We start from the raw sequence: 18,961 nt of genomic DNA on the forward strand, positions 1-18,961 counted from the left end.
GTTGGTATATTCTGCTATACCATTGCCTGAATTAGTAGCATAATATTTAATTTGATGCAAGGTTTTAATGATGTCATGCTGTGCGCCATTTTGAATAAACCACTCAACACAATCTATCATTTTCTGCTATTATCTGGTACAATTGCTTACAAAAGTTTTATCGATGACGCAGTAAATCTGCCAATGTTTGCTTGAGATGATGGTGACCTCGCTGATAAAAACGCTGTTGGAAATAATTTTCTTTATGTTCATATTCTCCTGCTTTAACTTATTCACCCCAGAAATTTCAGAATGAACTATCCCAACCTTTGAATTGGAAGAGTTCAAAAGTGTCTTCAGGGGTGAATGAGTTAAAACATGTCTGAATTCATTACTCTTTTTCCTTATATTGATTCATAAAAAAAGTTTTGTTCTTAGTTGACAAAGAAAATAAAGAAACAAAGAAAACAATGCAAAATGGACATTGACAGAAAATACCCTTTTATTTTGTTAATGATAATAAGTGTTCAGCTAGTTACAGAAATTCTTGATATGCTGTTACTGAAATAAGCTATTGCAGAAATGCAAGCATAAGCAATTTTAGGCATAGGGTCACTTCTGTCATAATAAATACACGTAAATTATAAAGATAACGAACTATTTTAAAAACCTCATTAAACCTGTATAGTTACATTAATGTTTTTAGTACAGTGAAACTGGTACATAAAGGTTTCCCAACCAGTGAGGGTTGGTTGTCGAGTTTATCCAACTTGAGTTATTTCAAACTGTATATGAGGTTTACTGAGTGTCTTTTACAATTTGAAAATTAATGAACTCAATTTAGAAAAACATGACGATCAACCATCAAGAGTATGGGGACCTTTTTCTCCTACAATGCTCATTTATATTATATCTAGAAAACCATATGTTTCTATTTGGAATACATTATTCTTGTTTTCCAGTCAGGGAATTCAATTGCCATGAACTACGACATCACAATGAAAGATGATTTCGAAAAGCATTCTTATTTTATAATCAGAAGATTGACCAGTTAAATAACATCCAGGGTGTTATCCACTAGTGTGTAACCAAAATTGCTCAGCAACTCCAAGCAGGTTTATCCAAGAAGTCCGAAAGTGTGAAAACCTATAGTGGCTATAGGAGATAAAAAAAAATCCCGTACCGACAGTAAGATAATATATTTCACAGATTCAATTTACAATGGAAAATATACATTGAGACCTAGGCCATGTATTTGTATGAAAAAAGTACAGATGCACATGTGTTTGACCTGACTAGCCCCTCACACTTAAAAAGTTATAATAAATATCAACATATGACTGTTTTCTGACACCCCCATCATAACCAGTTCTTTGACTTCCATATGGCATTTCTGCAATGCTTCCTCCTGGACAGTAATGCATTTAAAAGTAGACGAACCAGTGGTTTCACATCAAAGAAAAGCCACCAAGTTATAAGTCGAGTTTACAAAGATTTCTGGATTCTACAGGGTTTAGTTCACACATGTTTAAATGCAGATGACTATTTAACATATAATATCATTTCTATTTAGTTTCCATGATAACTATTCATTCATTTAGCTCATCATGCAGGTTCATATCTTATATAAGTTAATATCTCTATTACAAAATAAAACAATGTTATGATGTCTCCTGTGTGATGAGCATATTGCTGCAGAAAAATGCACAAAGGTAGATTGAGAAGTCCTCGTACACCGCTGCTATGTTGCCCATGATTTTGTTGTAGGTGATAATCAACTCAGGTTTTAAACCACACAACATCAAGGCACTAGACAATGCTGTCCCTTTGTGGGCGATATCCTGGAAACATAAAAACAATAGCAATGTTAAGTACATTTCAAGGAGACACCTAAAAGTGTAAACCTTGGACATTAAAATACAATTACAATCTTCATGTTGACATGCATATATTATAAGCTGAAATTGGACAATCATTGCTCTAGAATTTTATAACATTGAAAATTAAAGGAAATTTTGAATTCACACTTTATTGGGGCTGGTGAAAGTTTCATTATTAACTTTGAAAATTGGGAGAACTTTTCAAAAATCAACCTATGGGCTAGTATTCTAGATATGGAATTGTACCCCCCTGCCTGTGTATGTCATGCCAGAGCACTAAACTTGTCTTCACTTTACTTAACGGCATGGCAGAAACAGTACCAGGTATGAAACTTCAAATGTGTACAGTATACTGAACTTTTACGAAGGACTTTACCTTAACAAACGTGATCCTGTAGTAATACACTGCTCCTTGCAATACTGTAAATGGTAGGACAATAGTCTGAAATAGAAGATAAACAGGGTTTTAATTCAAACATTGATCCAGAAAGGTAATTAACTATATCCCCGAGGAGTTGTATCCTCTTTTCAATCGAGCATCCCAGCAGTTTTTTAAAATCATCTTTAACATGTTATGTTATGGAGGGTTGCTATATTTTTCAAAGATAAAAAATATAAACTGTCTCCAATTTCTTCAAGAAATGGAAGTGTTTCAAATTTTTAAATGTATTAAATAGCAGAGCACAATTTAAGAGTCATAAAGGTAAGGGTTGTATTCAAAGAAGAAATGATGCATGACTTGAATTTTTACTTTTTCTGGTGTTTTTTTATATGAATAATTATATATGCTTTAAGGTTGTTACAATAGCCCTTTTTCATAAGACTTAGTACAGCAAGTGTATATACATATACATTCAAGCAACCTGAGTAGATATGATCAAATCTGAACAATACTATACACAAACTATACTATATTATATAGGAATGATGTATTTAAATTTATTATTGACCCCGATCCTCACAAATTAATATGAAATTATACATGTTTTAAAACTGATGTCATGAAATACATTAATGCTAATTTTAGTGAACACCTAAACACCTAAATAATTTTACCTGAAAATAAAGGAGACCTATCCCCAATTGTAGTACAACCCTTGACAGAACTGCAACGAAGACGCAGCCGGCCAGCCTAAGAAGGTTAAGCTGTTGCTGAGGTGATCGCTGTGAAGAAGACTTGGGTTTGGAGCCCCCTTTAGATGATGGCCCTTTACTGGATTCTTTGTCTGTTGGTTGTGCTGCTTGTTGAATCTTTACTGTGTTCCTTGTAGCTCTGTGACGTACACCGTCTGTATCGGACTGTGGAGAATGAAGCCTGTCTGAAGCTTGCATAAACGATGTGGAAGTATTTTCTTCTGTTCCAACTTTTACCGTGTTGCCAAGGATGCAAGTTTCTAGGTCTGATTGTCCGGTTTTATTACTAGGTACATCTGATGAATTGGCATCTTCATTTCTCTTGTGTTTAGTGACTGTAACATCATTGTTTGTATTTATTTCCTGCACTGGTTCCGATACTTTCAAATTATTAGCAACATTGGTTGTTGTTGATGTCACTTCATTGTCTGAAAACAAAATTGAAAAGAAAATTTGATATTTACAAGTGAAAATTGATGATGCATAATCGCATTCTTCAACCTAGCCCCTGTTCATACTATATATGAATTTTAACCAATGCAATAATAGCACAGATTTCGATTACATGGACATCAAATTATTTCAGTATCTGTTCTTTTCAGTGGTTCTATTGAAGATTTTCACATTTATCTGGGACACTTTGGCACTTATCAACATATAAAGGAGAACTTTTTGCCTCAACTCTGTATATAATGGGACATTCTACCTTTTTTCAGTTTTGGACACTCTGCCTTCTGAAGATGCACAAGTACAGCACATATGGCGAATGAAGGCTAGATGAAATAGCAAGGAAGACATGCCCCAAACAAAATATTGATGCCCAGCCAGCCAGTCACGATTACAAAGCCATACAATAACACGCTCTGCCATAAACAGATACACGTATATATATGAAAATAAATGCCATCACTACATACACATGTATATGAAAATAAATGCTATCACTACAGAGCAAATATTAATATAGCATACATTTTATTTTCTCTTTATAAGAGTAACTCATTAAAACAGATAAAAGCCCCACTTTTGCCTTGATATTGTTATCCATGAAGTTAGTCTTCCAAAAACACTATGTGAGTGATTGCTGGAGCGGCTATTTCTTAGAGTAATTTCCTATCATCCACAGGCCGGCCTAGATAGTTTGAGAACTTTGACAATGACACACTGGATCAGAGACTCGAGACATTTTATGCTGGCATTCAAAAAGACGATGGGATACCTCCCAAATCATCAAATTACAGTATCCAATACAGTTTGAATAAAAAACATATATGGCAAAATGGGGATTGGCAATAACAGCAATGACTTAACTTAGTGTAAATCTGTTTAACGCGGCAACATACAATTTCAAGAGAAAGTGGCTTGGGAGAGTGGACCTTCCTATTGTTGAACATGATCTGAAAAGGGAGGGAAAACTCCTGTGCTTTACCTAGGATCCCCTTTTTGACTCCAGAATAAGTCTGGTCTTTGGGTATAATAAAGCAATTATTATCCCCCGCTTTCACCAAAACAGGGGATATTAATTTGGGTTTGTGCGTTTTCGTTTCCGTGCAATGCCTTAAGGGCTCAGCCAAGTAAGATAACCACTTTCAACCGATGTGATTTGTGAATATATTTATGGATAATTAACGAGGTGCAAGACTTTTTTTCTTCAAGTTTCAAGCTGAACGTTATATTATGTCCCAACAGCACAGTGAAACTCGCATGTTTAAACCTAACCTCAATAATGTTTTCCTACATTATGTGCTGCAAGCAGGGGATATAAATTCCTTGAATTTGCTTGTTGTCCTTGTTCTGGGTGGAGATGAATATTTGTCAACCATTGAGATGTTATGTCAACCTCGGGCTTCGCCCCCAGAACATGAGCAAACCTCGGGCTTTGCCCCCAGAACCTGAGCAATAATTGTAAAGTGTACAAATGTAGCTCATTGTATTATTTCTATGACTGCAAACAATGTACAGAGTATTTATAAGTAAGTCATAATGGGTGTCAGACTATAGCTATTTACCCCAAAACCATAACACCCCTGGGCCCAAATGTGATTCATATTGCCCCAACCACAGGGACCGGAGAATTTGTAACAGCTATATTTGGACCGAAACTAAGGTGTTCAGAGTAATTTTACTTGTTTTAGGGGTTTAGGGTGAAAACTCTCGATATTGGACAGATAATTTTTCTTTCAAAAACCTCCAATTTGCACGTAAAATGTATTCTCCTCCTGTGGACATGTTCTCCATTTCCTCCAAAATCACACGCCATTTCAGAGTTTCAAAGTTGTTCCCAGTCATTGTGCCACTTTTTGTATTTTAATGAGATTGATGTTGGCCTTGTGCCGAAACATGCAGTGTTGTTTGGTTTAGCAAAAAAAATACTGCTTCATTCCTATCACACCACAACCTATCTATCTATATCTATCTAGATATTCTGCAACACCCTCTTTCGAGTATTATGTGCAGCGTGCGCGTCTGTGCATGTTAAGGAGGCTCCACCCTTTCGCAATTAGCCATCAGAATTCAATGAAAGTTTCACATGATGGTTATGTCACTATGTAGAGATGATTTTATGAAAATCTAAGCATTCCGATAAACTGGGGATTTATTTGTAAAAAATACTGAAAAATTGAATATTTGTCAAATTCAACACTTTCACATTTTTTGAGCGTGTGGCATTGTTCAAAACTATTACAACAATAAAATAATGAAAAGAAACATTGCTAAACAACCCTACAAATATTTTATTTATCATAAAATATCTACAACATGTTACAAAAAGCGTTTTTTATTGAAACTATATGGATAAAAGTACTAAATACAAGCCTAAATCAAACAGGACACATAGTTACAAACAAAAAGAGTGAAAAATTGAACCAAATACACACAAAGTCTTTATAATTAATTTATTTTACATTTTAAAATTATTTTGATACTGATGAGAGTTGTCTACCTTGAAAAAAATCGGAACTTTTTGCAGAGGGAAAGAATTTATACAATGACACTTATTTTATTTAATATACCAAAAACGACGGAAATAAATTAAATTACTATATTTATTTGTCAATTTACTGTTCTTTTATGGAACAAAATTACTCTCAATCATGTACACTTTGGACATCATTCCATAGCCTGCTTACGCATGGTATATTAACATGTCAGGTACATATGTAACCATAGGCTATCGCATGGTATGCCGTTATTACGTGCACGCACATGCACTTGCATTTTATAGGGATCTTGATATTTTACAAACCACTATTTTCACAGAGTTATTGTAATTGCATTTGTGAACCGATTTATCTGACAGAGCGTAACTCGCTCGACAACAAAAGTCGTAGCGACCAAGAGCTTTTGAACTACTGTTAGCACGTGATACGTACAGGTGAGGTCGGTAAACAAAACACATCAGTCTGCATTCCAGGTGCCTCATATACGACCTTCTTGAAGTCGTCTGATCGTATGTCAGTGTTTTCCCGTGAGTTAATTAATGTCTTTGTATCATAAGGTTTATTTCTGAAGTACGTGTGGTAACACATTTCCAAGTTAAGTCTAGATATCGGGTGTTGACATATCATGTCACGCACGTGTACTATTGTTTACCCGGTGTTACTATAATTTACACTACGGTAATGGAATGCCCGATACGCAATACGGAAATGACGACAAAAAAATACGACAAGAAAAACATGTGTATTACGAAGGGTGGAAACTCCTTAAAAGGTATTGTGTGGTTACCGAAATAGAAATGATAAAGTGCGGACTGGTGCATGCATAAGGGAGAGAGAGAGGAAAGAAAGAAAAGTGTGATGAGAGAGTATAGCAACCTCATTAATATATATTAATTTGATGCAAGAAAGGTTGGTGTGGTTGACATTCCGACATCGAGAGCTTTCCGCCCTTCTCGTAATCGTACATTTGATCATTGGGGTGTCATTTTTACCAAAAGTCGACCCCAACCACCAAAATATGTCAAATTACTCTGAACACCTTAGTTTCGGTCAAAATATAATCTATTTTGTGACCTGTGCATTTCATTTTCCATGAACAGTACAGTATCAAATGTTGTTGGAAATCATGAACGATTTCTTTATTGTACATCATTTAAAAGTTAATAGTTTCAGCACACCTGTGTTCGTTTCTGTTAGCCCGTATAAGATATTCATGCGTTTTTCGCGATTCTGTAATATTTTTCTACTTCGTGCTTCTCTTCTTGCTTCGAGATCCGCCATTTTGAATCATATATGTCATTTAGTTTCGCATTATTTCGATTACATTTTCTAACGATTTCCATGTGATCAGTTAAACTAGTAAACATATAATTGAAATTGTTTTGAGTATACATATATGCATGAAAGTTCTTTCTTTTCCCGATTTTTTTCGTGAAAGGAAATCCAATTTTCCGAAAATGCGTCCAATATTTTGCCTGTCAACTTTCGCCATACTTTCATTTTGTAATCTCGCTGTCAACATATCTGTCAAACTCTTTCGGGGATAATGTAATGCCAATCACCAAACAAGAAAATAGAAGAACCTTTAATATGGCTGATGGATTCGACATTATACGCTGTTCTTAAATTCTAGTTTCAGGAAGATTTATTGTTCAAAGATGAAGAACTTCGAAATTTCGATTGATCACAAGCATTGACAACTTTCTTGGAAAAGGTGTATTCCTACAGGAATTAGGTGTAAGCATGCCCGATGCCATCCAACCCCAGTCGTTCAGTCATTTAGCGAAGAAGCTTCTAGCCGGAGGTATGCTTTATGTTGAACAATTTGTTATACCCATATTTGTAAAATCGTTTTATAATAACCATTCCTTCCATACTTACTAATGACAATAACATGTGTGAGACTAGCGAACTCACCATACTGAATTGACAACCGATACCATCTGAATTATGCAAATATTTCTTTTCTCTGTATTAAAGCTGGTTAAGAATATAAGCGATACCTTTATTTTTCCGTGTACCCTTTATAGAAGTCAAATATGGGAACACAGATTACTCAAGCCAATGCACAACCAATATATTGAGTTAAAGGATTAGCCAAGTCATTAAAATTTTCACCATTCATTCAAACATATGTTATTGACACTGAATAGTCGAATGGGCACAAGTTCTTACAACTTACCAGGCCCTTTCACCATTCAACCTTCATGGAAAGGAATGCTAGTCGTTTCGGTAACAAGTGGTTTCGGTAACAAGTGACTTACTCAAGTCGTTTCGGGACATATAAAAAATATAATCAAAATATAAATGAATGTTACAAGTTACATTTCTCTTTCCCGTTTCGTAAAAATCTGTGTAAACACAGCTTTCGTTGTAGCCTTTCAGCAATGACGTCACGATTTATGTGTACACAAGAGTACGCATATGGCGGCTTCGACCTACCCATGCTTATGATTTAGTTTTGCCAATTAGCGCCACGCTTAGATTGCTTGAGGGGGTACTTGCCAACATTAACCCGATTGACAACATGTTGTTAATTTGATTAAACTAATCCCATTATTAATTAGAGAGGAACGAACACCAAGTACCGAACCGAACGCGCGGTCAATATCAATTTCGGCAGTATGTTTCAGTGAGGTAGCACTATAAAGTCGGCATCAGTTCCGCGCTATCACAAGGAGACAAACACGAACATATCGCAGCCTCCCAAAATACACACACTAACACTACACGCATGCATCTTGCACACAGGGGAGGCCGTCCTTAAATGACCTTAGCTGTTAATAGGACGTTAAACAAAATCAAACAAACAAACAAACAAACAAATCAATTAATCAATCAATTATTTTTACCTAATTTCATTGGTTATTTAAGGTTCCTTGTTTGATATCGTGATAACATGTTTTCGTTTTACTCTTTTCCCTATTTAATGTGGCCAACTAGATCAAGTTTCCCTTTTTACAGAAGTACTAATTTGACAGTAAATTCTGCATATAAAAAGTATCAAATTTTACAATGTAGACTAGTACGGTGTGTTTTTGTAACTCTCATTGTTGATACCATGATTACAGTGATCTCCTCACTGAGGTACTCGGAGCATCTCCAAACATTTTTTTTAATTTGACAGTAAATTCTGCATATAAAAAGTATCAAATTTTACAATGTAGGGTGTGTTTTTGTAACCCTCATTGTTGAAACTATGAAAACAGTGATCTCCTCACTGAGGTACTCGGAGCATCTCCAAACGTTTTTTTTGTTAAAGTTATGAAATCAAAGAGCTCGTTACTGTTTGTTTTGCTGAAATTTTGAAAACTACTCGATTAAAAAGTAAACAAAACAAACATTAACACGTGTGCTAAACAAACAGTAGAAAATAATTGAGATGTCCCGAAACGACTTTTGACACTCCCGAAACGACCCGGAAAAAGGTCCCGAAACGACTTCCGTCTTGTTACCGAAACGACTTGTTACCGAAACGACCTGACACCATGGAAAGCACCTAACACAGAGTCTTCTTGAAAGACCTTGTCAATGAGTCTTACAGTTGTGCTTGTGAGAGCATTCTTTACAATTATATATATACAGCATCAATTACGTGTAATGTAATAATTTGTGTTTTAATCAATGAGAACACTTAAACAAGGTATTGATTCAACACCACAGAGTTTAAAACTGTAGTGGACTATTGGTTATAGATACTGAATCCAGATATTTTAGCAATGTAATGATTTTTTTACACAAGTCAACAACAATGGATCCGGGTATGGAATATTGTGTTGGACGACACAGATCATTCACATGCCTCAATAATTTGTTGCTTGCACAACACTAATTTATTATAGATGAGTCAAGATACCAGTGATTTGCAGTCTTTGCTTACATTGTTTCAGGTGCTGCAGGTTGCTGTGCTAAAACTGCAGTTGCTCCTCTGGATAGAATTAAAATCCTGCTGCAGGGTCATAATCACCATTACAAACATTTAGGTAAACAATTCATTTCAGTTTATTTGAGCTGCAGTAAATAAAAACAAAGTATGAGCGTGATCTAAGTGCTTGTTTCTGACAATGCTTGGCATTTAGCAATTTCAGAAGTCAAATAATATTTTCATTTGAATTAGGAGGGTCAAAATGGAAGTCAAAAAGACATGTCAATGAAAATTAATATGTTAGGAAGAATATCTTGGTAATTTGAATGTGCTCCAAGAATGTTAACTGGCTTACCAAAATGATTTCCCCCTTTTTCTGCAAGGAGTTTGTCATATCCTATAGTGAACTTTTTCACTACTAATTCTAACGTATTTCATCATGGATATTGCATACTTGTAAATTTCTGTTTTGATAACAGTTAAGGATTACTAATTTTCATAAAAGAGTAATCTTATACCGTGATAATGTGCTTTTTAGGTGTAGTTTCATCATTACGACAAGTCAAGAACAAAGAAGGCTTTTTCAGCTTGTACAAGGGGAATGGCGTTCACATGCTCAGGGTGTTTCCATATGCTGCTATACAATTCACTTCATTTGATATCTTCTACAAGGTACAGTGTTTAATATGATAATAATCTATATTTAAAAAGCATAAATAACTTCAGCAGGCACTTTATAAAAAAAAAACCACTTTATTTTTGAGCAAAATGACATCAACGTAATCAGTGATTATGTATTCAAGCATTTTAACCCTTTCACCACTGTTGAAAACAATTGACTATTCCAGATGAATGTATAGTAGAGTCTACTAAAGTTACCTTGGGGTGAATGGGTTAAGTAATTTACAGAATTCCTGTATGTAATAAGCTTTTTATGCAACATTATTTTAGACTACTATAATTTTAAATCCTTTGATTTGTCATATTACAATTTATAAATAGAATTTTAATAGTGGGTAATATAGTTTGTATACCTTTCTCTTTCTCTCTGATTTGAACCATCCACACTAAGTAAATATGATATGAATTCAAATTCATATGCATAATTATTTATTTGTCACCACAGGGACTGAGAAATCTATATGGGGATGACCACATCCATCTAATACGATTGACAGCTGGCGCTGTGGCAGGTATGTACCATGAACATGTATAGATAGATTATCTTGATTAATGAAAACGAAATTATACTGTTGAATTTAAAAAGGTATGCTAAGGTGTTCCTTTTCTCAAGCCTCTTATACATTCAGCAAAAACAAATTCCTCAACGCTATATCTATGAGCCAGTTGTAATGATACTCTGTTGTGGTCAGTGCAGGCCTTTTGAACCAGTTCTTTGTTTCAGGTCCAACAGCAGTACTGTTCACGTATCCATTGGACTTTGTGCGGGCTAGACTAGCATTCCAAGTGTCTGGGGAGCATATCTACACAGGTTTAGTGGATGCCCTCCGGTCAATAACATCTCAAGAGGGCGGAGTCCGGGCCCTGTATCGTGGCATTGTGCCCTCATTACTTGGCATGGTGCCCTATGCTGGTACGTTCAGCGAATACTGTAAACATTAATTTGATTGAATTCTCTTTTAAAAGCATTCAATGGGTATAAATTAACCAATAGTGATCTCACTTGGGTTTACAATGTATATGGAAAGATGGTGAGCTATTCAAACCCTGCGTCCGTTGTCCATCCGTCATTCCGTCCGTCATTCCGTCCTTCCTAAAACAGTTCTTTTAGCGCTATTCCTCATAAAGAACTGGAGGGATCTCCCTCAATTTTCACATGAAGATTCCCCATGATCCGTAGTTATGCATATCGTTTTTTGGGACTGATCGCAAAACCAAAATGGCAGACAGGCAGCCATCTTTAATTTGAAAGTTAAAGTTTGTTAGCACTATTTTTCAGAATGTGCTAGAGGGATCTTTCTCAAATCCTACATGAAGCTTCCCCATGATCCCTAGTTGTGCATATCATATTATGAGACTGATCGCAAATCCAAGATGGCCGCCAGCCAGCCATCTTGAATTTGAGAATGAAAGTTTGTTATCGTTATTTCTCAGAATGTTCAGGAGGGGTCTTTCTCACACTTCACATGAAGGTTCCCAACGGTTTGTCGTTCTGCATTTCGAATTTTGGGGATGATTTGGAAAATCAAGATGGCTAGCAGGTGGTCATATTGAATTTTGGAGTAAATGTTTTATAGCCCTATTGCTCAAAAAGTATTGGAGGGATCTTTCTCAAATTTCACATAGGGTTCCTCTTGTTCTTGGTTATGCATATCAAATCATATTGGTCGGCCATCTTGTTACAGTTTAAGTTTGTTATCACAATTTCTCAGAATTTACTGGAGGAAATTTTCTCAAACTTGATATGTAGGTTCCCCTTGGTCCTGAGTTGTGTATGTTAACTTTTGAGATTGATAAAAGGATTGATTAAGATGGCAGACAGGCAAATTGATCAAACAGATAAGAGAAAAGAAGAGAAAAGATCGAACTGACAAAGAACTACTGAAGATGGTACAATGGTGGGTGCCAAGATCCCTCTTGAATCTCTTGTAGAATAATCACAATGTATATTTTAGAATAATCACATTGTCTATTCAGTGGTTTTTTTTTGGTGAAATTTACTTATTGCAGTGACTACACTGTTCTTTCATTGGTCACATTCTTTATCAAAATTCCTTTTTTACACAATGGTAGGATATAATGATGTAACCAGTCTATAGCGGACCCCTGAATTATCTTAACTCCTGTATAGACCAGACCTCGATCTGTAGGTATACTCTGTATACATTTATTATGTAAATAAAAACCTGTGTAATCTGCACAAGTCATTCTCAAACATTTCACTTCTGTGATGCTGTTAACTATTTTTATTGAGATGCATACACATGTTATATGTTTCTTTCAGGAACTTCTTTCTACAGTTTTGAGACATTAAAAGATTTAAGCTTAAAGAATTTCCCTGACTATGTAGCCCGCCCTAGTTCCACAAATCCTGACAAGCTTGTGTTAATTATGCCAGCCAAAGTTGTTTTTGGAGGAATTGCCGGAGCTATGGGACAAACTTTGGCGTAAGTACAGTACATGTGACATGTGATGGATAAAAAAACACAAACAGAAACACAAAATAAGGTGTTCCCATAATTTTGATCAAATTTTCTATTTAGATGATTTCCAGAAGATATACCTGGTGAGTATTTCAGTCTCAAGATGTTTCTAAAATTCTTTACCTCCTTAATTAAGAAAACTTTAAAAAAAAGTCACATAAGTATTAATACCATACAGTGAAACCTTGTATGACAAAATCTATCAATATTTTCACTCATGCTTCGCACTCTTTATAAATAACGACATTCTGCCATGCAAGTGGAATATATATGGTACGATATATATTCCTTTGAAAAACCATACAATTGTCTATTCATTACATTTTGGAAAGTAACATGATGCAAATATTGCTGTACTTAAATGTCCTCAATAGACAAAACGATATTTCACACATGTTCTAACCCTACTATAGGTATCCGCTGGATGTCGTTAGAAGAAGAGTCCAATTGGCAAGAATGCTACCAGATTCCGACAAGTATCGGAGGTAAACCTAAAACTGTTATCAAACCTATTTAATGACTACAAGTAAATTGGGTTAGAAAGTTCTTAGTTAACTTAAATATCACAGCACAAACACTGTATTTCCCACCCCAGACCATTTTATAATCCAACAGGATTTTGGGGGTTGTAGGGCATAAACAAATTCATACTACAACATTCTTGGAGCCTTGAACCCTGGTTTATCTGTGTCGAAGGCCGAAGTTTTAAGTTATAATCAACATGTCATATTTACCCATAATTGAACACTCCTTCCTCAGAAATAACTACAGCGTACTTTACGAATTGGCATAAGATTTTAACAGTTTAATTAAACAATAATAAGGACAAACTGACTTTCAGGGATCCCTTAAATAAAATGAGTACTAAAATGAAATTTCTACCCTTTCTATCAGTTTGTTTGCAGTATAAGTAGCGTCTTTTCCCACCTATTACTGAGAATGCCTGTATATGGAATTAATCCCAGGCCCTTATTCCATATTTGGTTCAACCAGTTTGTCTATTTTAAAATGTAAAATTTACGGGAATAAATACTGGCGGACCTGCAAATGTTTATGCAGGCCTTACAAGGCTTTATCAAGGCTCACCTGAAAGCAGCATCAGATTACTAGGTCTGACCTTATTTCATAAACAAACAACTCTGGTCCAACCGGTCCAACTGTTTGGATCGCAATAAACAAATGCGGCCCTACTATTATTGTGAATGTCTGAAAGTGGACTTGTTCCGTCTATATATTTTGACAGGAGGTGGTACCAGATACTCATTATGATATACAAGGAAGACGGTGTGCCTCGGGGACTATACCGTGGAATGAGCATAAACTATTTGAGAGGTGCACCAATGTATGCAGTGTCCTTCACGATGAACGAAATATTGAAAGAGATGTTTGGGCTGGACACAAGTTCTTGACGAGAAGACAGTATTCATTTTCCATATTTGTATTTGTTAGGATAGCTGCTAGTTCTAGTTGTGTGTCTTAAGAACTCATTTTACTTTGTGAATTTTATAGTTAAAGTTTTACTTGACTTGAGAAATGAGGTACATAATGCAGTTTGCTTTTGGTCCACGTAAATGTAGACCAATTTTCTCTTTGTGATAGCGTAATTTGTGCAATGTGTGATGTACCAGACTGCGGTTAGTATGTCAGTATATTTTGATACTATGTGTTTTATGGGGGATTTTCTTCGAAACAGCATTCAGACCAAAACTTATTCAGCATCTACTTACAGATATGTCTTTTGTATGTAATCTTGTCTCATACAAAATTTGGCATTCTTTCAACAGAACCAAGTTTCACAAATGTTCTTGAAGTTTTTCTATTGGAAAGAAAATCTTGACTTAAGGAAATTCACCGAACTCAAGATTTTCCCCTGACTTCAGAAATGCTTTCTAATAGCTCAACTCAATTTAAGAATATTTTGAAGTTAAGGAACATTCCTGAAACTTGGGCCTGATCCCAGTTGTATTAACTAGGAGTTATCTCAACATTGACCAGCTTTAAACAGGTTTACAAGTGGAAGACTCATTACTGGCTTACTGGTTTTGCCAGTCCGGCTCGTAAGGGCTATAGAATAAATTTCAAATAGGATTTTTGTGGGGAAAAAATCAGTTTCAAATTTTGAAATTGGTTAGAATGCCATGAAGCTTGATTGATGTACATGGACCAGCGATTTATGAAAAGAATCATTCAAAGAAATCCAATTTTTACTATCACAACAGTTATCAAAGTTTTTAAACATTTTTTTAATTGACCAGTTCTTGGATTTTGTGTGATCTGCAATATTCCTCAGTATTGTTATTCACTTTATTGCATGAATTATGCCCGTAGGTTGATATTCTCGAATACTTGAGTTAAAAATTAAGCAGATGCTATCAGATGTTAATATTCAGGAATAAGTTTGTTTGCACTTATTCCTGGATTTTTACTCGCTACCAGTGTGAACTCTGTAGTGGTATCCACGGTACTATCGACCAAGAAATCTCTCATTCACCCCTGAAGACACATTTTGAACTCCATCAATTCAAAGGTTGGAATAGTTCATAATGAAATTTTAGGGGTGAAAGAGTTAAGTCAGTTAAGGTATCCCTTTGCTACTTAAAAGTAAAACCAAGTAATAAAAATGAAACAAATTGAAACTCTTCTTCATTGGAGGTACAGCACAAGGCACTAAGATTCTCTGCCTTAAATAGGTACAGCACAAGGCACTAAGATTCTCTACCTTAAATAATTCAAAATTACCCATACCACAGCAACCATGTATGTTGTTTTTCATTTTGTTAATGAGGACAGTTCAAATCTATTCCATCATTGCAAAATGTTTGAAATCAAATACCAATTTTGACAGTATTTTGATGATTTCATTATCCAGACATATTGCCATTCAACCATGTTTGTATGATTACTACCATAGCTTTACAAAGATCGGGTCATAGTCAGAAACATTTGGGCGAGTACCATAAAGCTGTTTAAGAGTATGTAATTTTATTAGATACTTGTTATATTTTTTTTGTATTTTTTTTGTTTTTAAATTTTATTCTTAATATTTGGCCTAAAAATGTGTTTCCCATGACTTTTAGTGGGAAAGGAAAGTGTCCTGACAAACACTGCTTCATTGGAATATTGTCAATAAGGACATTAATGATACAACACAGAAAAAGAGATTGAAAGCAGTCTATGGGTCATTATGCACTAAATCTCTTTAGCGCCAGACACTTTTAATCTGTGCAAACATTTTATATACTCCAGTGATTTTAGTACCAGTGTGACTGTGGTGGATGTGTTGTTATATTTTGCTTTAGTTCACATGGAGGGTGAATGACCAATTTTGTTATCTTGTAAAAAACTTCCATACAAAATACATTTATAAATTTTTGATAGATCTAATGAGTAGTGATAATTTGTGTATGTAATTAATAGTCATAATTGAATACATCAGATGAATTAAGGTCAAGATTGCTATCAGATTAATGATTGGGCTTATTGGCATGATTATGTATGTTTATTGAATTGGCCAGCCTTCCGGACGCTAATCTATAGGCATCGCGTCGTGCTTATTTTCTACAGGTGTATTCCATAGTTTATGAAACATAACTTTGTGATGCAGTTCAAAGAATTGGAACCAGAAATGAACGAATATGAAAAACAGGAATTCCATGGGGTCGAAATTAGGACCTATCCACCACCAATCCACCAATCCACCACCAATCCAATACATTACCAATGTTGCTATCCAGGAATTTCAAATGAATAGTAGCAAAATGAAAAACGAAAGTTAAAAGTTATTCTCTTGGAAAGGTAGTTTTATCGTCAATATAATGGCGAATACTCTAGCATATCTGAAGTGGAAATCATAAAATGTAACTGATGCAGTGTAAAACTTTCGCTTAGCATTGAAGTTGTTCTAACAAGGGTCGATGGATGAATTTAAATTCATGACCTATAACTAATATAATATAATGTCAAAAATAGGAGTGTTAAAATGTAAGGTTGGATACATATAAATGTGTTTAAAGTACGGTATATTTTATTGAAGTGTTTTTAAAAAACGATTGTAGTGTTGAATGATTTTGTGAGTGATAGCGTTATTAATATATATGGAATGTCACTGTAAAACATTCCTAACCCCATATGTATTTAGTTTGTCAATGAATTTTTGTTTGATTTTTAACAATTTTGCTTTATATATATTATAGTTGCATTATTAACAATGTTGAATTTGTTTTATTATTTTACATATATATGTAAAGCTGTGTGTGGTAGGCCTTGAATTGCTTACTGTTTTAATTGGCAAATTTATTTTTAAGCTAACTGCCCCTCAATTCGGAAATAGGTTCTACACCTACATGCACCTCCAATTTTAATGCCCATCTTTAAAATTCATTGTTGGTAACACACACATTAAAGCAAGAAAAAAATGGCAGTTTTTTGTAATTTAAACCATATTCAGCTCTTGTACTATACATGTTCCATTTTGTAGGGACAGATTTTGTTGTGATATGTTCAACCTTTGCCCATGAAATCAATTTTCGCCCAGTGTTAAATTCACCATTCACATTTAATTGCTGTGTATATTATATTGTTTGATTATATTCGCTGTAATGATAAATTCGCCAACATGACCGAGGGCGACCAAGGCAAAAGTCAAACTGCAGTGAAAATTTCCCGGTAAACAGTAAGGTGTTCATTACACATGTATGATACAATACCAAGATATATAGCAGGTTTTGATTGGCCAAGAAATGACTGTTTTTGCATGATATACAGCAGCCTCTAATTGGTCGTAATTATTAAAATTCAAAGTACCATCTTTTGGGTAAAGCAAAGTGCACTGAAAAATGTTAAATAATAAATAATAATAATAATAATAATAGACTTTATTTAAATTCGATAACACATTGAGTCAATGACTCGTCTCACATGTGGTCGACATAAAATGTACAATATTTACAACAAAAATGAGGGCCGTGAAAGTCAAGGCTTGTGAAAAAAAATATAGACCACTTTAAAGAACTATCTCTTGTTCGTATCCTCCCAACCATTTGAACTGTGGTACATAAAACTGGCCAGTTAATTTAAAGTAGTCTCCCTTGAAAGATTTTTCTTTAAAAAATCTCTGTAGTATCCTACATGCTTGCTTACATTTTTCTCTTTATGATTCAGGTGTTAATATTATATATACAATATTTATCATATAAAGTCAACACCATTGTATGGTCTCTTTGCTTTATTGTATAAAAATACAATTCTATAGACGAGCAGGTATCCATCCAAAGTGTATATATCTTCAGTGGAAGTAGACTGGTCTTGATTTGTACTATAACCTGTAATTACAAGGGAATCAAAGACAAGTGTCTATTACTAAGCATTCAAATTGAAATAATTTGGTGTGCTTGCCTGGACCGCCAAGACTGGAATGGCAACTGCTTCCACTTTATTTTTCCACTAAAACTTGTGACACACGAGTCACTACATGCAGTCACATGCCCCTCACATTCAATTACCTGTACTACCTTGTCCTACACACTGTGACACTACTATGTTTATAAACCTTGGTGTCATGCCACTATGATAAATTCATGTATTGTTGATCTATCAGAGAGTCTTCTAAGATTTAATTTCAAAGTTTTATTTCTANAATCTTAAAAGAAGTCTAATATTAACAGCCTTTTTGGGGGTGGGGGTGGGGGTGTTACATGTGCTAATATAACCTATCACAGAACTTATAACAAAGCACTAAATCAATTTATGAATTACATTCAAAGGAAGTAACAAATGATGTCAGTATTAAATATATGTTGTTCACATGTTATTATAATCCAACCATCTATCACAAGATTTTTAATCAACTTTCAGGCATAAAAGTTATCTAATCGGACATACCGGTACTTTACAAATTCACTTTGTTTTTATAATTGATATATATTTTTAACATTTTTTTTTTTTACATATACCATTAAATGTTCAGTTACTATGTATGGTAAATGCAGTCTTTAACTC

General features: G+C 34.7%; 2 protein-coding genes across 2 annotated transcripts; one reads left to right on the plus strand and one right to left on the minus strand.

Annotated features, from left to right (window-relative positions):
• Positions 1-452: 452 nt before the first annotated feature.
• LOC110448594 lies at positions 453-7,229 on the minus strand. Its single transcript, XM_021494925.1, has 4 exons — positions 7,114-7,229; positions 2,916-3,421; positions 2,236-2,301; positions 453-1,820 (listed from the first exon to the last, which is right to left on the minus strand). Exons 1-4 carry the CDS (start codon positions 7,214-7,216, stop codon positions 1,641-1,643), a joined length of 855 nt encoding a protein of 284 aa, XP_021350600.1. The 5' UTR covers positions 7,217-7,229; the 3' UTR covers positions 453-1,640.
• Positions 7,230-7,423: 194 nt separating this feature from the next.
• LOC110448595 (graves disease carrier protein-like) lies at positions 7,424-17,803 on the plus strand. The gene is made up of 8 exons (XM_021494927.1): positions 7,424-7,739; positions 9,826-9,918; positions 10,339-10,472; positions 10,927-10,993; positions 11,206-11,394; positions 12,766-12,928; positions 13,378-13,449; positions 14,208-17,803. The coding sequence occupies exons 1-8, from the start codon at positions 7,679-7,681 to the stop codon at positions 14,371-14,373; spliced, it is 945 nt and encodes a 314-aa protein (XP_021350602.1). The 5' UTR covers positions 7,424-7,678; the 3' UTR covers positions 14,374-17,803.
• Positions 17,804-18,961: the final 1,158 nt, after the last annotated feature.

Source organism: Mizuhopecten yessoensis, unplaced genomic scaffold (genome assembly GCF_002113885.1).
Source record: "Mizuhopecten yessoensis strain PY_sf001 unplaced genomic scaffold, ASM211388v2 scaffold4121, whole genome shotgun sequence".
In the NCBI taxonomy this organism is placed as follows: Eukaryota; Metazoa; Mollusca; class Bivalvia; order Pectinida; family Pectinidae; genus Mizuhopecten; species Mizuhopecten yessoensis.